Source organism: Tursiops truncatus, chromosome X (assembly GCF_011762595.2).
Source record: "Tursiops truncatus isolate mTurTru1 chromosome X, mTurTru1.mat.Y, whole genome shotgun sequence".
In the NCBI taxonomy this organism is placed as follows: domain Eukaryota; kingdom Metazoa; phylum Chordata; class Mammalia; order Artiodactyla; family Delphinidae; genus Tursiops; species Tursiops truncatus.
Window position 1 is genome coordinate 96,384,512 of NC_047055.1, and position 25,151 is coordinate 96,409,662.

The 25,151-nt window shown below is 39.7% G+C and overlaps 1 protein-coding gene across 1 annotated transcript in view; it reads right to left on the reverse strand.

The window, feature by feature from the left end:
* Window positions 1–1,311: 1,311 nt before the first annotated feature.
* Window positions 1,312–25,151, reverse strand: part of XK (X-linked Kx blood group antigen, Kell and VPS13A binding protein) — a 52,797-nt gene continuing 28,957 nt past the window's right edge. Inside the window, exon 3 of the mRNA XM_019943658.3 lies at window positions 1,312–5,366. Coding sequence (XP_019799217.1) covers window positions 4,540–5,366 — 827 coding nt within the window. The 3' untranslated portion in view covers window positions 1,312–4,539. The remainder of the gene's footprint in view (window positions 5,367–25,151) is intronic.

The following is a 25,151-nucleotide window of genomic DNA, read 5'->3' on the forward strand; positions in this document are numbered from 1 at the left end:
CAAAGTCTGCTATAGTTTTCAGAGCATTCATAGGGAAGTTAAAATTTACTCATACCTTTAAATAAAGAGAACCCATAAAAGAGGGCTGAGTAGATTCACATTGTTAGGGAAGCTTTGTGAAAACAAATGAAGTAATTGGTACACTTGTTAAATGGAATATGAACTCTAGATTAGATACTAGTATTGTATCCATGTTGAATTTCCAGAATTAGATCATCATTCTGTGGCTGTGTAAGAGAATGCCTTTGTTCAGAGCATAAGAGAATACACACTGAAGTATTTAGGAATAAAGGGTCAAAAGAAGGAAAGTAAGAATTATAAAGCAAACATGACAAAATATTAATAGGTGAAATTGATTGAAGGATAAATGAATTCTTCGCACTATTCCTAAGGCTCTTCTATTAGCTTGAAGTTATTTCAAAATAAAACATTTACAAACACCAAATGAAGTAATTTTACATTGACCTACTTAAACACTACACTTGTTGACCTTCAGTTTTCTCAAGGGGTTGATTTAATACCAAGAGATCTCTTTCAAAACATTTCTCCTATAGCCAAGTCTTTCCAAATTGCAAGGTCACCTTCAGAGGAAAGGAAATTATTGCAACAATCCTTGTCTACCTCATGCTCCGAAATAACCCCTTAAATAACTGATTGTTTTTTAGATTCCACATGTAAGTGAAATAATATGGTATTTGTCTTTCTTAAGCAAAAAAAACCCCTCATAGATACAGAGAACAGACTGGCGATTGCCAGAGGGGAGGGGAGTTAGGGGGGTGGGCGAAACTGGTGGAGGGGATCAAGAGGCACAAACTTCCAGTTATAAAATAAATAAGTCATAGGATGTAATAAACAGCATGCTGATGGAATGGTAAATAGAATTATTGCAGTTATCATTTTGCAGTGTATACAAATATTGAATCATTATGTTGTACATCTGAAACTAATATAATGTTATATGCCAATTATACCTCAATAGAAAAAATAAGGCCTTTGGACATGCAGAAAAAACCTGATATTTTTTCCAACCACAGATCGCCATTTACAATTTGACTATTCATTTATGTTAATATCAAGTCGCTCATTTGATATTTTATGTTTCTGGATCAGTATACCACTTATGTTGGAGCAGAATTTTAGTATTGAGCGGTGCAGCTTTAACAAATGGAGTAAATGCTTATCAAACAAAATTTTCAGGTGAGGTTACAAAATCATAATTAATCACAACAAAACCATTTGCAAATTTGTTTCTAAAATAGTCCCTGAAGTCAAAAAGCCATGAAAGGACTGTATAAGGAATGAAAAGCAAGGAGAAATGGAAAAATTAATTTATTATATGAAGAAACATAAACAATATTTATTAGAGTGAATGGCTGCAGAGAAGCAGCCTGCAAAACTCACATCCGCAATGTACTGGCTGAGGAGTACTGACACATACAGTCATAACCCATAGCACTAATGTTCTAAGGAGGTTTCCAAGAAAATGCTGTATTTGACAATCAATTTTAAAGTTTATTTTTCCCATTTACAAGGCAGAAAAAATTATACCCACATTCAATTAAAGTCTAGCGGGATCAGGCATTCAAATTGTAAAGAAAAATTAACAAAAGAGGCTGCTATATCCTTTATGAAAGATGACATACAAAAATGATAAGCTCATTTGTTATCAAAAGCAATTTCTCAGATTTCAGTGGGTCTTTTTCCTCCAAGTACCATATGTTTGGGTGCTAATTTTTTTTTTTTTTTTTTTTGGCGATACATGGGCCTCTCACTGTTGTGGCCTCTCCTGTTGTGGAGCACAGGCTCCGGACGCGCAGGCTCAGCGGCCATGGCTCACGGGCCCAGCCGCTCCGCGGCATGTGGGATCTTCCCGGACCAGCGCACGAACCCGTGTCCCCTGCATCGGCAGGCGGACTCTCAACCACTGTGCCACCAGGGAAGCCCTGGGTGCTAATTTTTATAAGCAAATGATGGTAAGAGAAAGGGCAACTGTTGAGTTCTCTCCAAGAGTAAAGGCCATTTACACTTGCCCTTCTGTAAGGCCAAAGGCCGACATATTCACTTAAGACACTCATGTGAATGATGCTACTTGTTTCTTCTCTAACGGTAAAAAAAAAAAAAAAAAAAAAAACCTGTTATGAATTTGAATAACTATAAAAACAACTCCTTTAAACATGCATGGCACTTCAAAAATATTTTCAAAGCATTTTCACACCTATTATTTAATTTGTTCTTCTGACAACCTTGTGAGGTAGTCTGGGCAAGTATATCATGCAAATTTTGTGGGTGAGGAAACTGAGGCATAGAACAATTAACTAACTTGCAGGGTTGGACAGGGAGATGTCAACCTCTACACTGCACTGTCTCCAGTAATGAAGAAAGTCTAAACATATTTGATGATCTTATTTCAATATATTTCGAGGAAATACTTCACCTCCATCCAGCCAAATGATAATGAATCAGTTGGAGTATCTGTTGCGACAAGTTATGGTATGTAATTAATTAGACAAAGCACGGAGAGTTTTAAAAATTGGAATTATTACTGAAAAAGACATTTTAACTCTCAAGATAGGAGGAAATTTGCTGGTTTGTTTGTCTTTAGGGCAACCTAGTAGTGCAGTCTGAGCTATAATTTTGCCATTTCAGAGGTATAATACAAATAATTTAAAAACAAGATTTCTCAGTTCACTATGACTTAAATTGTGGCCATGAAGAAAAAAAGCAGTGGCTTCTCTTCCCCAAAGTGACTAGACGTATATGGCCCCAAAGCAGGGGTATCTGCATATCAAGAGTTAAAGATGACAAAATGTCCAATTTAGTTACCAAACCTCTTTATCCTTTTAAATGTGGCTTATAATTGGGCTTTAGGAGTGTGACAGACCATCACTGTCAGTTTGGTTTGGGGTCACTCAATAGGCTTACCTACATTCTACCTTAAAATGATTTTAAATGTATTTGAAGGCCCAGATTTTGTAGTGGTTCTTGAGACAGGCTTCCAAACCAAGGCTGGGGAAGTACCAGTCTCTCCATCCCTGGCTAATTCTGGCCACAACTCCTACTCAAACTCACCATTTTAACCTGTCCCCTGACAAACTAGCTGTTAGAAACTCCATGGGTCAGAAAGTTCAGCCATTATGAGTCCTAAGACTGTCAACCCTGATCGACCTGCAATGTCCAGCCTCGTCAGTGACGTCACCTGCTCCCAGGTGTTTCATCATCAAGGTTTTTATGGTAGAAATAATGGTACTAGATCTAGGCATTTTTCCAAGACAACTGAGGATATTCTACAAATCCTTTTATGAAAGAAATATGGTTCCAGATCAAAGGAGAAATTATACTGAAGATAGGAGAGTGTAGGAGGATAAAATTGAAGTTCTTATTCAAATTAACTCATAATCATACCAAATCAAAATGCATTCAGTTAAAGATAAAAATCTTCTGGTCATGTTAGCTGTTTGCAAAATTTAAAAGTTTCTGAAGTCAACATCTAACTGAAGGTGGGGAACCCTTTTCCTTCAAATAATGAAAATTAAAATGGCCTATATACATATGCTAGGTGAGAAATTTCTGTGTTTACTAGAAGAACTTAGGTTAACCAAGGTAACTCTTGTCTAAAACTTTCCTGACAGGCAAGGAAGAGGTGGAGTAAAGACTATGGGTTTTATTTTCTTCTTTCCTAAGAAGGCAAATCCTAGCAAATTCTACTAGAAATTTCCCAGAACTGTAAGACAGGACTCAACCTTGATGAGGTTAAGCCTACCTTCTAGCAGATTCATCTTAAACTACCACAAGAAGGTAAGAACTCTGCTTATAAAAGCCTACAAACACTTTGATATTTTAACAACCCTCTTGATCCAGAATTTCTTCAACATATTGAAGGAACACAACTTTTCTAAAATTCTAGGGCTTCCATAACCAAATTTAGAATTCAATTTTGAATCCATGGATCCTTGAGAATAAAGTCTCCAAGGCTGCTACAGTTGGTTGTGTACAAAGAGCCCTGATGAGATGAAAATGGAACATCTGTCTATTCAAAAACCAAACTTGAACAGCCCTCTCTGAAAACTCTGACAGGACTGTTGTGGCTGATGGCAAAACCCCAGTAACCATCTGTGGTCATCAGATAACTCTTGGGTGAAAACTACGTTCAGGGATAATAAAACATTAGGCTACCTAGACCAGCAGTCCAGAAAACTAGAAAACAAGTAAGCCCCTGCCCTCATTCTACCTGATGGATCTAACCAGCCCAACTCAGATATCATGGGTACTTTGTCAATGAAAAGGCCAGTAACGTCTGGGAGAACATGGTCAACTGTGAATGGTGGTGCCTTAGGCTGCCCCTGCAACGCTCAGGGGTTTCCCTGGCTTCTCTCCATGGTTCCCACATGCCCACCCGAGAGCTCTCCGAAGGGGAGAGACTCACAAGGAGTTGAGAGATAACTTCCTGCTTTGTTAACTGTGCAGGGCCCATCACTTGTATGAAGAACAGGGATCAACCCAGCAAACAATACATCTGTGCCTCAAGAGACTCAGGTCCCATTAAGCAGAAAAGAGCTCATCGGCATTCAAGATCTGGCTGGGCATAGAACTTATTTTACTGCTAGAAGGGGTTTCCTCTCTGTCTGCGGATGACCTTAGATCCGTCTTTTCTGCAGACTCAGAGGATTTCCGCCGCCTGCAGTCACAGCAAGCACACTTTAGCCACTCCTGAAAGCTTTCAGAAACACTAGAGGAAAAGAGCTTTTTGCAAGGGTGGAAGAATTGATAGAACACGATCATGAATAGAATGGCCGTGCAGTACCCAATGAGCAGCTGCAGGATCAGCAGGGGTGCGCACACATACATGTAGATGTCAGTCTTGTAAAGATACCACATGAGGAGGAGGAAGGCGTTCTCGATGAATCTCAACATGTAGTACACCAGCAGCTGGTACCAGTTCTGGGACTTGCTGATGAGGTCGGGGTTGTTGATTTTCAGCTGTACCGCTGACCAGCAGAACATGTTGATCCCGGCGTAGAGTAAGGTGAGGAAGCACAGCACGATGGTGGTGCCCACCCGACTGAGGGCCTTCTCGATGTTCTCAGGGAAGGGGGAGCCACTGCACCAGAAGAGGATCCAGGGGTAGAAGAGGAAGCTGAGGAAGTTGAGGAGTATGTCTATCACCACCCAGGTCTTCAGGACAGAGGTAAAGAGGACCAGGACAATGACTCGAGTGGCAATCTCAAAGCTCCTCCAGAGGAAGATACAGACATAGGCCAGGGGCTTCACTTTGACATCATATTCATCGTATTTGATCTTGATGGCAAGGATGTTACAGCGCAAGGCTCCATACACGATGGACAATAGGGAGAGGACCATGAAGAGACCTGAGGAGAGAAGAGAAAGAGCGCTCTCAAGTCTCACCTACACCAAGAATCCTACTGTGGTGGCTGCTGGCAGTCCTCTACCCATATTCCTTGGACCCCTCTGTTTCATGTGCACGGGCTGGCTTCCAGCTATCAGCGTCTGCTCACTGCACCTGAGGGCTTTTCCCAGGGCTGCAGAAGCCTGCTGTGCCCAGGTACTGGGCAGGCTGAAGTGCCCAGGAATTAATACCCCTGGGAGAGCCCTTCAACACCCCAATCCTAGCCCTGAGAAGAGCTGGAATATAACGAGCCCAGTTCCCCTACCGTTTGGGTAGAGTAACTCGGAGGTGTGTGTTCTATACTGTTTACCGGTGTTTCCTCATAAGATTACTTTCCAGTCACCCACGGTGACTGTTGTCTAGTAACGTTGTCACCTTTATTGGCCGCCTTCCCTGTCTCACTTCCCTTCTCCCACGCTTCTTATACCTTCCTCCAGACAGACATGCACTCAAGTGCTTGTCTCAGGGTCTGCTTCAGGGTCAACTGAAACTAAAACACCTTTCAGACCCCATCTGCTCTGTCTGAATATGTGGAGTCCTTTACACGGTGCGTTTTGTTTCCTCAATCAGCTTACAAGCTCCTGAGGAGTCACGAGTGACCATGTCTGATATTTCTTCTTGATACCCTCAACATATACCAGTGTAGAAACTGAAACAGAAAGCACTCAATAATAAATTGTTCATGAGTTCCTCTCTATCTGCAGGACCTTTTAAATTTATATACTGACTACAGATTGCTCACTTTTCTTTGCTCTTCAGTTATATTCTTAAATTCCATACAGTGCTGAAGAAATGAGAATCTCACTGTTACTGAGTCAATCTGTCTTGGTCTAAAAGGCCTTAATGTTTCAAGGGGTCTCAACTCCAGCTGTTTATTTCTTCAAATGACTGACGGCTAATGGGTTTACCCGGTTTATACCGAGCAGCAGTGTTAGGGGACAAGATGTGGTTCATTTGAATGGAGCATGGTACTATGTTTCAGAGCATGACACTGCTGGCTGTGAGTTCTATTATCTAAAAAATGTACTGCCAACCCATGAGCACAGACTGTGTGGTCAAATCTGAAATACAATCACTTACTGCAGGCTGCCACGACCTCCAAATATTGGAGCAGGGAGGAACCGAGAGTCTGGCTGGGTTCTGTTTTCTTGCCCATAAAATTGAGATACCTTCCATGCCTACCTCCAACGTACATATAACAAAATTGTTTTTACTTATAATTTAAAATGCATGGGAATAAAGGGTTCATTTTCTTATTTAAGTTCTGAATCAATGGAAGACATCTACATTTGATGGGCATAAAAACTTGGAAGCCTGGGTAGTTAGTTGCCTGGGAGAAGCTCAGTTTTACTCAAAGCATCAACTCCTCTCATAGCCTTTTGGCACTGATTTAAATCATCGATATCATTCTCTGGAAAGACTGCCATGTACTAATCAAATTTAAAAGACAGAAATACTATCACAGGAGTAGCCTGGGAAGTAATTGGACTGAGTTATTTTTTCTGAGAGGCTAGTTCAATGGAGCATTATAAAGCAGTACATATTGCTGATACACTGTTTTTATTGAAATACAGTTGATTTACAATGTTCTGTTAATTTCTGCTGTACAGCAAAGTGACTCAGTTATACATACACATTCTTTTTTATATTCTTTTCCATTACGGTTTATCCCAGGTGATATACTTTTATATGTATTACACATTTCTACAAACCTTAAGAATCTAGTATTGGATCCTTTTCTTTTAGTCCTTCTGTTTTTTCTACTACAAGAAAAATAACTTCAAATGTAGAATATGAGCTAAGCGTAAATTACCATATAAATTATGTATTCATACACATGCAGTATTTACACTGTTAAATTTACGGTACTTCATCTCCAAGTTACTTATTACTTTTAACAATGCAATGACCCAAACAATTTTTTAACCATCAATCCATTTTTCTCGTTAGGTCAATTATTTCCAAATTACGTTTTTTTCTCTGTCAAGAGAGTTAGCCAATTATTACCCAATTGCTGCTTAGTAGGAATTAACTGCTAAGGCCTTCTGAGAATGCAAAGAAATGACTGTGAAATCACTAACTTCAATTATCATTACCAATGTTGGGTGCTCCCTGCTCCCCAAGAAAGGGGCCAGGAAGAGAGAGATACTTGGGAGACAAGAAACTTGAACAAAATGCTTCGAATGTATATTTCTACCTCTAGAGTTAAGCTGTTATCTAATGAATAGCTAGGATGATATTTATGCAAATATCTACTTATTCAGACTTAAATGGAGAAAAGTTCCTGACATCATTTCCCAACCTTCTCTTCCCAGAGTCCACACAACAGGGGATCCGTTGGTGGTCCTGACCTTTTAAGTGGCATGTCATAGAAGTCTAACAGCCCCCAATAATCTTTTTTTCTAAACATCTTTATTGGGGTATAATTGCTTTACAATGGTGTGTTACTTTCTGCTTTATAACAAAGTGAATCAACTATACATATACACACATCCCCATATCTCCTCTCTCTTGCGTCTCCCTCCCACCCTCCCTGTCCCACCCCTCTAGGCGGTCACAAAGCACCGAACTGATCTCCCTGTGCTATGCGGCTGCTTCCCACTAGCTATCTATTTTACATTTGGTAGTGTATATATGTCCATGCCACTCACTCACTTTGTCACAGCTTACCCTTCCCCCTCCCCGTGTCCTCAAGTCCATTCTCTATGTCTGTGTCTTTATTCCTGTCCTGTCCCTAGATTCATCAGAACCATTTTTTTTTTAGATTCCATATATATGTGTTAGCATACAGTATTGGTTTTTCTCTTTTTGACTTACATCACTCTGTATGACAGACTCTAGTTCCATCCAACTCACTACAAATAAGTCAATTTTGTTTCTTTTTATGGCTGAGTAATATTCCATTGTATATATGTGCCACATCTTTATCCATTCATCTGTCGCTGGACTTCAGGTTGCTTCCATGTCCTGGCAATTGTAAATAGTGCTGCAATGAACATTGTGGTACATGACTCTTTTTGAATTATGGTTTTCTCAGGGTATATGCCCAGTAGTGGGATTGCTGGGTCATATGGTAGTTCTATATTTAGTTTTTTAAGGGACCTCCATACTGTTCTCCATAGTGGCTGTATCAATTTACATTGCCACCAACAGTGCAAGAGGGTTCCCTTTTCTCCACACCCTCTCCAGCATTTATTGTTTGTAGATTTTTTGATGATGGCCATTCTCATTGGTGTGAGATGATGTCTCATTGTAGTTTTGATTTGCATTTCTCTAATGATTAGAGATGTTGAGCATCCTTTCATGTGTTTGTTGGCAATCTGTATATCTTCTTTGGACAAATGTCTATTTAGGTCTTCTGCCCATTTTTGGATTGGGTTGTTTGTTTTTTTGATATTGAGCTGCATGAGCTGCTTGTATATTTTGGAGATTAATCCTCTGTCAGTTGCTTCGTTTGCAAATATTTTCTCCCATTCTGAGGGTTGTCTTTTCATCTTGTTTATGGTTTCCTTTGCTGTGCAAAAGCTTTTAAGTTTCATTAGGTCCCATTTATTTTTGTTTTTATTCCATTTTTCTAGGAGGTGGGTCAAAAAGGATCTTGCTGTGATTTATGTCATAGAGTGTTCTGACTAGGTTTTCCTCTACAAGTTTTATAGTGTCTGGCCTTACATTTAGGTCTTTAATCCATTTTGAGTGTATTTTTGTGTATGGTGTTTGGAAGTGTTCTAATTTCATTCTTTTACATGTAGCTGTCCAGTTTTCCCAGCACCACTTATTGAAGAGGCTGTTTTTCCTCCATTGTGTATTCTTGCCTCCTTCATCAAAGATAAGTTGACCATATGTGTGTGGCTTTATCTCTGGGCTTTCTATCCTGTTTCATTAATCTATATTTCTGTTTTTGTGCCAGTACCATACTGTCTTGATTACTATAGCTTTGTAATACAGTCTGAAGTCAGAGAGCCTGATTCCTCCAGCTCCGTTTTTCTTTCTCAAGATTGCTTTGGCTATTCGGGGTCTTTTGTGTTTCCATACAAATTGTGAAATTTTTTGTCCTAGTTCTGTGAAAAATACCATTGGTAGTTTGATAGGGATTGCACTGAACCTGTAGATTGCTTTGGGTAGTACAGTCATTTTCACAATGTTGATTCTTTCAGTCCAAGAACATGGTATATCTCTCCATCTGTTTGTATCATCTTTAATTTCTTTCATCAATGTCTTATAGTTTTCTGCATGCAGGTCTTTATCTCCCTAGGTAGGTTTATTCCTAGGTTTTTTTTTTTTTGGCAGTACGCGGGCCTCTCACTGTTATGGCCTCTCACGTAGTGGAGCACAGGCTCCAGACGCGCAGGCTCAGCGGCCATGGCTCACGGGCCCAGCCGCTCCGCGGCATGTGGGATCTTCCTGGACCAGGGCATGAACCCGTGTCCCCTGCATTGGCAGGAGGACTCTCAACCACTGCGCCACCAGGGAAGCCCTATTTCTAGGTATTTTTTTCTTTTTGTTGCAATGGTAAACGCGAGTGTTTCCTTAATTTCCCTTTCAGATTTTTCATCATTAGTGTATAGGAACCCAAGAGATTTCTGTGCATTAATTTTGTATCCTGCTACTTTTCATATTCTCATTTCCTATGTGAGTGTGTGGAGTGGAGGGGCGAGGTCGGAGGGCATTTTGCTGTTTTTATCTTTTGTTAGAAGGTAAGACATCACTTTGGGTAAAGCTGAAAGGAAGGCTTTGGCAATATTCCAAACCCCTGCCACACTTACAAAGTTTCTTCCCATGTAATTCCAGCCAAACGAACTCCTTCCAGACTTGACATCAAGACCTTAATCTTTGTGTTAAGTGGTGGAGAACATTTTATTGCTCAGGATTCCTCTTCGGAGGGGAATTCTGTTTGTAGGACAAGGCAAGCACTTTCTCTGTGGCTTATCCTAGCATTCATTATAATAGCCTCTCAATTTTTTGTATGTAGGAAAATTTCTATTGATATAATAATGCTAAAAGGAAGAAAGGAGGGAGGGAAGGAAGGAAGGAGGGAGGGGAGAGAGGGAGGGAGGGAGGGAAGGGGGAAGGAGAAAGGAAAGAGGAAGGAAAAAAAGGGTGAGGGAGGACCCTTCCCTTTACCCTACACTCCTTTCTGTCTACTGCCACACTCTCTTTCACACTTTTCCTCAACCCTCTTACCACTAATCGAAACACTCGTTTTCCAATCCTCAACTCCTTGCAGTCTGGATTCTAGTCTTGCTCCTTCCTCATCTCTCTGCAACATTTGACATTGTTCATTCCCACTTTCTTGAAACTTCTTCTGTGGAAGTGATCATATCATTTTCTCCTAATCATCCTCTCACTTTTCTTGCAGTCCCTTCTCAATTTCATTCATAGGCACATCTTTCTCTTCTACTCAGGAACCATGGTCTTATTTTTCTCCTTCCTACCAGATTTCTCTTCCGAGATATCTTTATAGGTGCCTCAAAACAAAACAAAACACAAAACAAAACTTATATTTCCTTGAAAATCTCCTCTTACATTCCCTCTAGCAGCTCACAACACCATCACTCCAGATCATTCTATCCAGAAATTTACATGTTAATTAGGACTTTTCACTTTCCTCTCCCATCCCACTCAAATAGATCTCTAAGCTCTTGTTACTCAGTGTGGCTCATGGATCAGAAGCACTGACATTGACTGGGGGTCAATGAAGTGCTCTAGCTTAGACCCTGAAATTCTGAGTCAGAATCTCTATTTTAACACGATTTTCCGTTTTTCTCAGGCTTTAATGTATGACCATTAATGTCTGAGAAGTACTGCTCTAAGTTCATTTCTTCCTCCCTTTCTGGCTGTGTCCCTTGTTAACTCTCATAATGGCTCTTACCACAGGGTCCTAACTCATTTGTTTCTCTGCCACCAGCCTTCCTCTCCTCTTCGTCTGCCTGGATAAACCCTACTTGTTCTTCAAGGTTCAGTTAAAGTGTTACCGCCTCAATGATGCCTTTTCTCGGCCTTTATTCAACTATATTTATTCAGTTGTGCTAAATGCTTCCAAGACTCTTCTAAGCTCAGTTAACTGCCACTCTATTGGGATCTCACAGTCACTTAATGCATACGTCTCTTTCCTCACTTGGTACCTTTGGTTTAGTGCAATCTCCTAGAGGCAGCTACTGTTTCATACAGAGTTTTATTACAGCACCTAGCACAGTGACTGGCACAAAGTTGGTAACTGATATGTCTGTTGAATAAGTGAAATAAAAATTGTACAATCTGTGACCTGCCCTTTTTTTTTTTAACCACTGAATGAGTAATTGAAGCTCCAAATCTCTCAGAGACACGACTGAAGTGAGCCATGAGAACTCTCAAAGCCCCTTCCCAGATGGTGACTTCTGGGGTCATGGGCTTCCTATGCAAATGCATCTGCTTTATGTGCCTTTCTCAATCAAGAAGTTGCACGTGTTTCCAGCACTTCCAGAGAAATAGGCTCCAAATTAGAAAAGGTCTTTGAGATTTAAGTTTACACTCTAAAAAAAACTCTTCTAGGTATATGAGAGGCTTGCAAAGCAGGGGGATTTAGGAACAGTGCAGTACTTTCTGACCACGGGAATAACTAAGGAAGGTAAGTCCTGCTTCAGGATGTCGGGCCCAGCCAGGATTAAGACAAGTCTGGATTATTTCAGCAGTGTTATCTTCCTGGTCAGTTATCCAGATCACTGCTCTTGCTGGATTCCATGACTTACTCTTACTTGAGTTACCTTTGACCATGTATTACAGGACCCAGGGTTCTGCTTTAATTCCACCCCAGGCCCTGACAACTGGTCAGCAAACTTTTTTTTTTAACATCTTTATTGGAGTATAATTGCTTTACAGTGGTGTGTTAATTTCTGCTTTATAACAAAGTGAATCAGCTATACGTATACATATATCCCCATATCCCCTCCCTCTTGCGTCTTCTTCCCACCCTCCCTATCCCACCCCTCTAGGTGGTCACAAAGCACCGAGCTGATCTCCCTGTGCTATGTGGCTGCTTCCCACTAGCTATCTATTTTACACTTGGTAGTGTATATATGTCCATGCCACTCTCTCACTTCGTCCCAGCTTACCCTTCCCCCTCCCCATGTCCTCAAGTCCATTCTGTACGTCTGCGTCAGCAAACTGTTAATGAAGAGAGTGAAAATGAGAGAGATCGTCAACACCATGAGCTTGTATCCACATCTGTCACCTTCTCTCCCCAGTTGCTATCATAAATATTGCTTTGGTCCTTTATTGTAACAGCTTTATTGAGACATAATTCGCATACCATACAATTCACAATTTAAAGTGTACAATTCAATGTTTCTTTTTTGTTAACAATAATTTTATTATCACAGTTATTACTGAATAATTATGATGTCCCCAACACCACGCACTTTACATATATGATCACATTTAATCCTTATCAGTTGGTTCTAGTTTATACCCATTTTCCAGATGAGAAAGATGAGGTTAAATAGCTTTCCCAATGTCATACAGCTAGTAAGTGGTCATGCTTGGATTCAAATTGAGAACTGTTTGTCTCTAAACTCTTTCTTTTTTAGTTGGAGTATAGTTGCTTTACAATGTTGTGTTAGTTTCTCCAGTAGAGCAAAGTGAATCAGCTACACATATACATATATCCCCTCTTTTTTGGATTTCCTTCCCGTTTAGGTCACCATAGAGCAGTGAGTAGAGTTCCCTAAGGAGGCAAGAAAATACAATGGAGAAAAGACAGTCTCTTCAATAAGTGGTGCTGGGAAAACTGGACAGCTACATGTAAAAGAATGAAATTAGAACACTCCCTAACACCATACACAAAAATGAACTCAAAATGGACTGAAGACCTAAATGCAAGGCCAGACACTATAAAACTCTTAGAGGAAAACCTAGGCAGAACACTCTATGACATAAATCACAGCAAGATCCTTTTTGACCAGCCTCCTACAGAAATGGAAATAAAAACAAAAATAAACAAATGGGACCTAATGAAACTTAAAAGCTTTTGCACAACAAAGGACACCATAAACAAGATGAAAAGACAAACCTCAGAATAGGAGAAAATATTTTCAATGTTTCTCTAAAAGCAGATTCGCAGATATGTGTATCTACTTTTAGTCCGTTTCATCACCAGAGTCACATTTAGTACGTTTTCATCACTTCAAAAAGAAACGCTGTACACTTTAGCTCTCATTCCTCTACCCCCCTCCCCCACCCAGTCCTAAGCAACCACTAACTACTTTCTGTCTCTATAGATTTCCCTATCCTGGACTTCTGTATGAATGAAACCATATAATGTGTGGTCTTTTGTGACTGGTTTCTTTCACTTAGCATAACATTTTCAACACTCATCTATCTTGTAGCATGCATCAGTCCTTCATTTCATTTCATGGTCAAATAATATTCCATTGTATGGATATACTACATTTTGCTTATCCATCCATCAGCTGATGAAAATTTGGGTTGTTTCCACCTTCTGGCTATTGTGAATAGTGCTTCTACAAACATTTGTGTGTGATTTTTTTTTTTTTAATTTGGCTGCATTGGGTCTTCGTTGCTGCACATGGGCTTTCTCTAGCTGTGGCGAGCAGGGGCTACTCTTGGTTGTGGTGCGTGCGCTTCTCATTGCAGTGGCTTCTCTTGTTGCGGAGCACGGGCTCTAGGCACGTGAGCTTCAGTAGTTGTGTCTCACGGGCTGTACAGTGCAGGCTCAGTAGCTGTGGCACATGGGCTTAGTTGCTCTGCAGCATGTGGGATCTTCCCAGACTAGGGCTCAAACCCGTGTCTCCTGCATTGGCAGGTGGATTCTTAACCACTGCACCACCAGGGAAGTTCCTATGAATATATTTTTATTTCTCTTGGGTCTATAGGAGTAGAGTTGCTGGGTCATATGGTAACTTTGTGTTTAATTATTTGAGGAACTGCCAGACTGTATTCCAAAGTGATTGCACCATTTTACATTCCCACCAGCAGTGTATGAAAGTTCCAATTTCTCCACACGCTCACCAATGTTTGTTATTATCATTAAGTTCAATTTTTATTATAACCTTTTGATTCTAGTCATCCCAGTGGGTGTGAAGTGGTACACCTTTGTGATTTTGATTTGCGTTTTCATGATGACTAATGATGTAGAGCATCTTTTCATGTGCTTATTGGCCATTTGTACATCTTCCTTAGTTGCTTTGGTTCTTAACTATAGAACAAACTCATAATAGATTTCACACTTTCTCATATGTATTCCAAAAACTCTACCAGAATTCAAAGGCCAGATTTGCATAGACTTATTTAAGGACAATATATTAGCTTCACCCTCAGGTGTCAATGAGCATTTAAAATGAAAAAGAGAGAACAATTCTGATTTCTCGTGCTTTTTAACTTCCCTTAAAAAGGCATTAAAAAGCAAAAAAGAGGATTTCCATGCTGACAATGGCAGATTAGTTTGTTTTGGTTCAATATTTCTGCCAAGAGCAACTGGACAAACACCTGTTTAAAGGCATCAGAGATCTACCAAAGAAAGCAGTCAGTACTTTCGGGCCAAGATCTTAAAGAGAAGAAAAGTCCTAAGAGAAAATTCTGAAGCTGCTCTTCCCCTTGAGACATATGCCCATATGATACTGGGTACAGTATTATGGAACATGAACACAGCTTTCAGCAGTCTCTCAAATCTGGTGGGTGTGGGAGCAAATATTGATATTGTGGCCCTATAATGGTCCTGGAGACAGCCAAAGCTTTCTGGTGGGAACCCCGAAGACTAGACACTGGGAGTAAAAGGGTGACCAGAAATAGATAATCCCTCATAAAGGCTGAAGTACACATTTCAACCAACTCAAGTTATGACTGGATCAATTCAATCTATATCTAACCCAATTACCTGCCATAAACAAAAGTAAAATCTTCCTGGAGAAAGAGAACTCATCCAGAGACTCAAAGTATCTCTCTTTTTTTTTTTTTTGCTGTACGCGGGCCTCTCACTGTTGTGGCCTCTCCTGTTGCGGAGCACAGGCTCAGGACGTGCAGGCTCAGCGGCCATGGCTCACGGGCCCAGCCGCTCCATGGCATGTGGGATCTTCCTGGACCAGGGCACGAAGCCGTGTCCCCTGCATGGGCAGGTGGACCCTCAACCACTGCACCACCAGGGAAGCCCTCTTTTTTTTTTAATATAAGCATCTGACATTTAATTAAAAATAACATGGCAAGCCAACAACAAAAACAAAAAAATAATCTAAATCCAAGAATTAAAATATATCCATAGGAAATAGAGATATTGTAATTATCTCACATGGACTTAAAAATATTCATAATTACCCTGAGGAAACCATAATTCAAAAAGAGTCATGTACCACAATGTCCACTGCAGCTCTATTTATAATAGCCAGGACATGGAAACAACCTTAGTGTCCATCGACAGATGAATGGATAAAGAAGATGTGGCACATATATCCACTGGGATATTACTCAGCCATAAAGAGAAATGAAATTGAGTTATTTGCAGTGAGGTGGATGGACCTAGAGTCCGTTATACAGAGTGAAGTAAGTCAGAAAGAGAAAAACAAATACCGTACGCTAAAGCATATATATGGAATCTAAAAAAACAGTACTGATGAACCTAGTGGCAGGGCAGGAATAAAGATGCAGGTGTAGAGAATGGACTTGAGGACACAGGGAGGGGGAAGGGTAAGCTGGGACAAAGTGAGAGAGTGGCATGGACATATATACACTACCAAACGTAAAATAGCTAGCGGGAAGCAGCTGCATAGCACAGGGAGATCAGCTCGGTGCTTCGTGACCACCTAGAGGGGTGGGATAGGGAGGGTGGGAGGGAGACACAAGAGGGAGGAGATATGGGGATGTGTGTGTATGTATAGCTGATTCACTTTGTTATAAAGCAGAAACTAACACACCATTGTAGAGCAATTATACTCCAATAAAGATGTTAAAAATATTCATAATTAATATGTTTAAGAAATTATGACAAGATAGAGAATTTATCAGAGACTGGAACTATTCTAAAAACTCAAATGAAAATTCCAGAACTGAAAAATACAATAAGGGCCATTAAGAAATCAACAGATGGGTTTAATAGAATAGAAATTGCTATAAAGATTATTAGTACTAAGCAGAAGGCAAGTCAGAAGAAAATGGAGAAACAAAAAAGCATGAGAGACTTACGGCAAAGTGAAAATGTTGGAGAGAGAGAGAAGAGAAGAAAAAGAATGGGTCGGAACCAATACTTAAAGTGATAAAGTCTAAGAATTTTCCCAAACTGCTAAAATATCAAACTAAAGCCCAAGTAGGATAAATACGAAGAAAACCTCAACTAAGCATGTTAAAACTGCTGAACATCAAAGTCAAAGTGAAAACCTTAAAAAGCAGTTAGAAACAAACGAACAACCAAAAATCAGATGAATTGCAAAGGAGCAACAATAACAAGAACAGCTGGTATCTCAACAGAAATAATGGAAGCCAGAAGACAAAGGGATGGTAACCTCAAAGTGGGAGGAAAGTAACCACTAACCTAGTCCTCCAAACACAAAGATGAAGGTAAAAGAAAGACATTTTATGACAAAACAAAAATGAGGGTATTTTTCACTAGTAGATCTACTCTAAAGAAAATACTAAAGGTAGCATTTCAGACCCAATGAAAATGCTCCCACATGGAAGCATGGAGATACAGGAAGGTCTGAACAGGGACCAAAAGGATAAATACAACTCAATTTTTATAATCAGCCAAAAGACTTGCATGGTCACTTGACACACACACACACACACCCCAAAATGGTCACTAAAAACACGAAAAGGAAGTCAAGCTCATTAGCCATCAGGAAATGCAAATTCAAACTAAAATGAGACACTACTACACACACCCACTGTAATACTGAAAGTAACAGCAAGTGTTGGCAAGGATGTGGGGCAACTGGAACTCTTATACACTGCTTGTGGGAGTGTAAAGTGGTATAATGACTTTTGCAGTTTCTACTAAAGCTAAACATAGGCATTTCCTGTGACCAGCAATTCTACCCGAGTATAGGTGTAACAGAACTGTATATATATACGTATACTAAAAGGCACGTACGAGGATATTTTCAGCAGCATTATTTTTAATCCCAATCTGGAAAAAACCTAAATATTAATCAAGAGAAGAATGTGTCAATTCATTGTGGTATATTCATACAATGGAATATTACATTACACAGCAATGCTAAAGAACAAAGTTCTGCTACAAGTCACAACATGGATAACTCTCACAAATATAATGTTCAATGAAGGAAGCTAGACCTCTGATTCCATTTATATCAACTTTTTAAAAACCAGGAAAAATTAATCTGTGATGTTAGAAGTCAGCTTTCTTTTTTAAATTTAATTTTGACTGGAGAATAGTTGATTTACAATGTTGAGTTAGTTTCAGGTGTACAGCAAAGTGAATCAGTTATACATGTACATACATCTATTCTTTTTCACATTCTTTTGCCATGTAGGTTATTACAGAGTACTGAGTAGAATTCCCTGTGCTACACAGTAGGTCCTTGTTGATTATCTGTCTTATACATAGTAGCGTGTATATGTTAACCCCAACTTCCTAATTTATCCCTCCCCCCACCTTTCCCCTTTGGTAACCATATATTTAGTTTCTAAGTCTGTGAGTCTGTTTCTGTTTTGTAAATAAGCTCATCTGTATAATATTTAAAGATTCCACGTATAAGTGATATCATATGGTATTTGTCTTTCTCTGCCTGGCTTCCTTCACTTAGTATGATGATCTCTAGGTCCATCCATGTTGCTGCAAATGGTATTATTTCATTCTTTTTATGGCTAATATTCCATTGTATACATGTACCACGTGTTCTTTATCCATTCATCTGTCGACGGAGATTTAGGTTGTTTTCATGTCTTGGCTACTGTAAACAGTGATGCGATGAACACTTGGGGTGCATGTATCTTTTCAAATTATAGTTTTCTCTGGATGTATGCCCAGGATTGGGATCGCTGGATCACATGACAGCTCTATTTTCAGTTTTGTAAGGAACCTCCATACTGTTTTCCATAGTGGCTGCACCAATTTACATTCCCACCAACTGTGTAGGAGGGTTCCCTTTTCTCCACACCCTCTCCAGCATTTACTGCTTGTAGACTTTTTTTTTTTTTTTGGCTGCGCTGCATGGCATGTGGGATCTTAGTTCCCCAACTGGGGATTGAACTCGCACCCCCTGCAGTGGAAGCACAGAGTCTTAACCACTGGACTGCCAGGGAATCCGCCTGCCAATGCAGGGGCATGGGTTCGAGCCCTGGTCCGGGAAGATCCCACATGCCACGGAGCAACTAAGCCCATGCACCACAACTACTGATCCTGCACTCTAGAGCCTGCGAGCCACAACTACTGAGCCTGTGCGCCTACAGCCCGTGCTCTGCAACAAGAGAAGCCACCACAGTGAGAAGCCCGCGCACTGCAACGAAGGGTAGCCCCCGCTCACCACAACTACAGAAAGCCCATGCACAGCAACGAAGACCCAACACAGCCAAAAATAAATAATTAAAAAAAATTCTAAAAACATATAGGTGCATTACTACTATACTTACTAGGCAACTCAATATATTTGTATTAAATTGAATTTTTTTAAAGGCAAAAGACTACACTTTCATTATTGTAATGAAGTTATTTCAGGAATAGTTTCCTTGCCTACCCTGGCAAAATGCCATGGAGAAAACAAAACATACTATAAACACCTACTTGAATCACTATAGCAAAACTGGTTCTACAGATGTAACCAGGATGACATCCTAATACTGTAAAACACATCTTAAACTTCTAGCAACTAAGACCTTACTGTTACCAAAAGGCCTCTTGAACATGTGCCAGTTTACCAGATGTTTAGTCAGAAATTGAGGACTTTCCTTTCAATACATAGTTATATCCTGTTTAGTATTCAGAATTGTCAGAACAAATTATTATGGCATGTCAATCACAGTACATGTGATGTGATTATTACTGTTTACAATCCCTAAAGAGCCCGAACGATTTTTGCTATTTTTCTCCCAGACACATTTCAATTTCTTACCTAAGGAAACTGGGTGATAAAATCTCTTCTGGCTCATCTCTCTTACGCTGAAAAAAATTACTGTAGTCTTCTCATGCCAGGGACTATTGTAAGCACGTTACAGGTACTAATCACTTAATCCTAACAATTCTATAAAGTAGATACTGTAATTATCCTCATTATGCAGATGAGAAAATAGAAACACAAAGATGCTAACTAATTTCCCAGAAATCACTCAGCTAGCAGAGTTGGAATTCATACCTAAGCAGTCTTGCTCTAGAGTCTTGGTCTTAACCAATAGGCAATTCTGGCTAAATAAATATTAAATATAATGAGGCCTATTTCCCTAGCAGTGGTCTTTTTTTTTTAAGCATCTTTATTGGAGTATAATTGCTTTACAGTGGTGTGCTAGTTTCTGCTTTATAAAAAAGTGAATCAGCTATACATATACATATATCCCCATATCCCCTCCCTCTTGCGTCTCCCTCCCTCCCTCCCTATCCCACCCCTCTAGGTGGTCACAAAGCACCGAGCTGATCTCCCTGTGCTATGCAGCTACTTTCCACTAGCTATCTGTTTTACGTCTGGTAGTAGATATAAGTCCATGCCACTCTCTCACTTCGTCCCAGCTTACCCTCCCCCCTCCCCGTGTCCTCAAGTCCATTCTCTACGTCTGCGTCTTTATTCCTGTCCCCTAGCAGGGGTCTTAGCTCTACTTTTTACCTCTTTTATCAATGGGAGGCAAGGAGCAGGAGCCTGCTACCCTTGAATCTGTCCAGGGCCTCAAGGAGTCTGGAGAATCTCCCCCTACCCCCTGCCTAGAGTATTTTGGGGAGTTGCCCAATTCTTCTTTACTCCACCTGAGCCCAAATTTAGTATCTATTTTCTATTATATGAGTAGTCTATATATAAAAACTTCTGGAAATCATGCTGTCTAGGTACCTAGGAGTTGGTAAGCCTCACTGCATTAAGCTGGTTTCTGGGAATCACCTCCCAAGGCACAACCGATGATCAGAAAGAAGAGGGGCAGGCTCCCCTATCTGCCCTCCCAATGTTCTTATCATCCTGCCTCAGGCAGAGAGAAGAGGCATCAGTGAGTTGAGCTAGAGAAAGGAACACCCTTGTCCTCCATAGCCAAACAAAGGAAGTTAGTACCTGACCCATGTGCGGGACCCTCTATCAGGTTTTCTAACAGCAAAATAGTTAGCAGGACCACTCAGAACCCCAAGGCAACAGTTCTGCATTCTGCTGCAGATTCTTACCTCTGGCAAGGCAGAGCAAACCTTCTCAAAACACAGTCACTCATGTACAGTGAACTCTGTAGATAATCAGGCACAGCCACTTGAGCCTCCACAACTGAAATAATCTCTTGTATTTTCTGCCTTCGCCAACACTTGAACCATAGACACTCACAAACATTTGCACACACATCCTTACCTCCACTAATCTTTTCTAGTATAATTTTTTCCCCAAATCTATCTTCCCTTCCCTCTTTTCAAATGCTTTATTCTATTCTTATTTAATAGTCTTGTTTTATATGCGTTCATAGCTATATGCAACATGAAAACTTAAAAAAATGTAGGAAATAAATAATTTTAAAAATGGATAAATAAATGGCTTGGAACTTGCAAAGAAGACCTCAGTTCTCCTGTGTATGACTGTACCTGTTCAACACGCCCGATTCTAAGCTGCACCACCAGGACCTACTTACTTTACAGACATGAGTGAGGAATCAGAAGGTCCTATGCTAGATTCTTCAAACATGCGCTCTAGAAGTAAACGTGAGAAGCTACATAGGCAGCACTGCTAGGCTCCAGTGAACCCAAGCACAGCCTTGACAATGCACTTACACGCAGGGTGGGGAGGAGTGTGTGTCTCCCCACTGAATAGCATTAAGTAACTTCCACTGGCTTGTGGCCACAGATTCCAGAAAAGAAAATCGGAGCCTATAACCAGGCAAAAGCCAAGCCTGAATGAAAAGTGTTGGTGGTATACAGAAGCATTTTTCCCCAGTGCATTTGGGGGTGAGTTCGGTTTCGGAGCCATGGATATGAACTCACCCACAAGTCTTGCACGCTTCATATTGTCTTACACACTGACATCCACCATTACACAACCATATAGACCATTGTTTAGACTGCTATAGCAGTTATGTATACTATACTGAGTATAGCTGAAAATGCTCTTTGGTATAGAAAAAATTAAATAAACAGTTAATATTCAACTATATATATATATATATATATATATATATATATATATCACATCGTTCTTGGATTTGTAAGAGTCAAATAAATTCATCTGGGTATACAGGTAGATGAGAGCAGTGTGGGATCCAAATCACAGACATCTAACAAGGAGTAGAAGTCTGAGAAACTTTCATACTGGAGCAGTCAACACAATATACCTAAATCAACCTTAGGGTAAGAAGAAAACAAACTACAGTAAATTATTTTACTGCTTAATTGAGCTATGATTTACATACAAATAACTGTACATATTTAATGTGTACAGTTTGATGATTTTGGACACATGCAAGTAAAATTTTTAGAAACTGAAATTTATTTTATTTTATTTATTTCTTTTTTTAAACATCTTTACTGGAGTATAATTGCTTTACAATGGTGTGTTATAACAAAATGAATCAGCTCCACATATACATATGTTCCCATATCTCTACCCTCTTGCGTCTCCCTCCCTCCCACCCTCCCTATCCCACCCCTCTAGGTGGTCACAAAGAACCGAGCTGATCTCCCTGTGCTATGCGGCTGCTTCCCACTAGCTATCTACCTTACGTTTGGTAGTGTATATATGTCCATGCCACTCTCTCACTTTGTCACAGCTTACCCTTCCCCCTCCCCATATCCTCAAGTCCATTCTCTCCTAGGTCTGTGTCTTTATTCCCGTCTTGCCCCTAGGTTCTTCATGACCTTTTTTTTTTTTCTCTTACATTCCATATATATGTGTTACCATAGGGTATTTGTTTTTCTCTTTCTGACTTACTTCACTCTGTATGACAGACTCTAGGTCCATCCACCTCACTACAAATAACTCAATTTCGTTTCTTTTTATGGCTGAGTAATATTCCATTGTATATATGTGCCACATCTAGAAACTAAAATTTAAAATAATCACAAACTTCAATTTGCCCATATTTAACCAAATTTCCAATTAACCAATGCTCTACTTTTAGGTAAAAGAGAAATATTCATATCCCTAACAGAATACAAGCTCAATACAAACAGAAATTTTGTTTTATTCACTGATGCCTGGTACCAAGTACAGGGCCTGGCACACAGTGGGTCTTCAATAGATATTGTTGAATAAGTTAATTGATAACAAGGAGTTATTATTAAATTTTAAAAAACATTGTATTCAAGCCAGTGTTACACAGCTTCCTCATTTACCAAACTACATGCTACAAACATGTTCCAAATGGTGCACCTCAATCATTGAAGAATGTTTCTAATATTTATGGGCTCTTCTCCAAAGAAAGGTATACAGATAACAAATATAAGGCTGAAAAACACACAAGCAAAATATACTTCTGGATGGCCTATGTTTACCAGAAAATCAAATGCCCAGAAGTCTCCATTCCCTTTGGATTGTTTAACTGAGTTTCATGGCACATTTGACACATTTGTTCTGCCAGTCACTTACTTTGAAAGAGAAGAAATTGGATAACCAACTCTCTGCTCAACGTATTATCATCCTTTTTACTAAGCATTCACTAAAATAATTCAAATGTACTTCTAAAAGGCTTAAAGATGAATAAGAAAACTTTGAAATCAAAGACTAATAAGCAAGTTTTCTAGATTCTTTCTAGGTATTCATCACTTTACACACACACACACACACACACACACACACACTTCCTTTAATTAACCTTGTCATTTGGATCCTGGTCCACATACAAAAGAACAACTCAGAAAATGTTTACAGAAGCAAATGATAACAACTGCATGTCCTTAAGTAGCCAATTCTCAGAAGGTCTAAAGTCATGAATTTTATTGTCTTACTTTTTCCTCAACATAGTGAACATATACCATTGTAATAACCTTGTTATAAGATGCTTTCAATTTATGTTTAACATTATCTTCCCTAGAGAAAATTCAATTTCATTCTATCCACTGAGTCCAAATTACTTTTTGGTCTCTTGAGGCACAATTAGAAATACCAGAAATAGCTTCCGACCTGAAGCAAGCATTAAAAACTACTTATCTCTGGAAATATAAAGGTTGGCTATCTAAATCTTCTTTCTCAGGCTCTTAAATGCGAAAAAACTGCAGAATCAGCCTTAATAATGAAAGGCCAGCAACACCAATGACTACTACCCATATCATAATATAGCTGTGAGAGCCAGTCTGACCCTTTCCATGTGTTCCCCTTGTCCATGGGCAAATCTGCAGCCCTTAGCCAACCTAAGGGTAAGGCGATCTTTAACTGCAGAGGATGTGGAAGGATCGAGTACGTCACATCTGAGAAATGAAAATGTGAATTCGGTTCAACTTTTTAAAAAAGCCTTTAGTATGTCCACATGCCTGACACCAGGCTAGGTACTATTAACCATGTGTTTAAGGCATTAAAAAAGGTGTTTGTAGTATGGTATGAGAGATGCTATTATTTATGCATATTTTTCTCAAATTAAAGTTCCCATTTTGGGATAGTTTTAAAAGTAGACATACGAAGGTTGATTCTTTGAAAAGATCAACAAAACTGATAAACTCCTAGACGGACTAATCAAGAAACAAAAGACACAGAATGAATTATGAATTCCACAAATGAGGGAATAGCATTACAGTCCTAGACATTAAATTATATAAGGGAATATTACTAAACAACTGTTGCCAATAAATTCAGTAACTTAGGTGAAATGGAGAAATTGGTAGGAAAATAAAACTTACCAAAAGTGACACAAGATGAGGTTAAAAATCTGAACAGCCGTCTAGCCATTAAAGAAATTAAATTATTAGCAAAACTTTCCTACAAAGAAAAATTAATTCATCACTGCTTTGCATCAAGACCAGAGAAGGTGCTGAAACACCTAATCCAAGCTCACCTTACTCACCTTTTGTAAGGTTACAAGTTTCATTAAAATCCATTCAAGTTACCAGTGCTATACAAAAAAAGAGAAAAGTAGGCACATACTCCTTGTGGACTTGCTGTCTAGTGCAGGGACCCTCAAAGGGGACCCTCTGTAAGTAAACAATAAATTATAGTAATTAACCTCCATAAGTAATATAGTAAATTAACCTCTAATGAGCATTTCACCAAGGGTCTGCACCACATACCAACATTTTTAGCTCATCATGTTTAATTTTCACAACAATCCTGTGAAACCCGTGTTGACAGATGCAGTTGTGACAGATGAAGAGGCAAAAGGTCTGTGAGGTGAGACCGGTCACACTGCTATTCGGTGGCAGAACAGGCCATCTGCCCAGACCTTAGTCCAGCACATTTAAACAAAGTAACAGCTGTGTTCCACTAATAGGCTGCCTAGAATGAGAGTGCGTCCTGAATTTCCCAGCCACGGATGCCCCAGAGCTGCAGAGAAACTGCCAGCAAGAACGTAACATTATACACTTTGGGCTCAGGCCTCCCCAATCCCCCATTGCCTGATAGTGTCTTCCCGTGTGTCTCTGCCACCTAGATTTCTCAATGAGCTCCCATATTTCTTCATGGAAATTCAATTGAGAGCCTACATAGGCCAGCAAAAA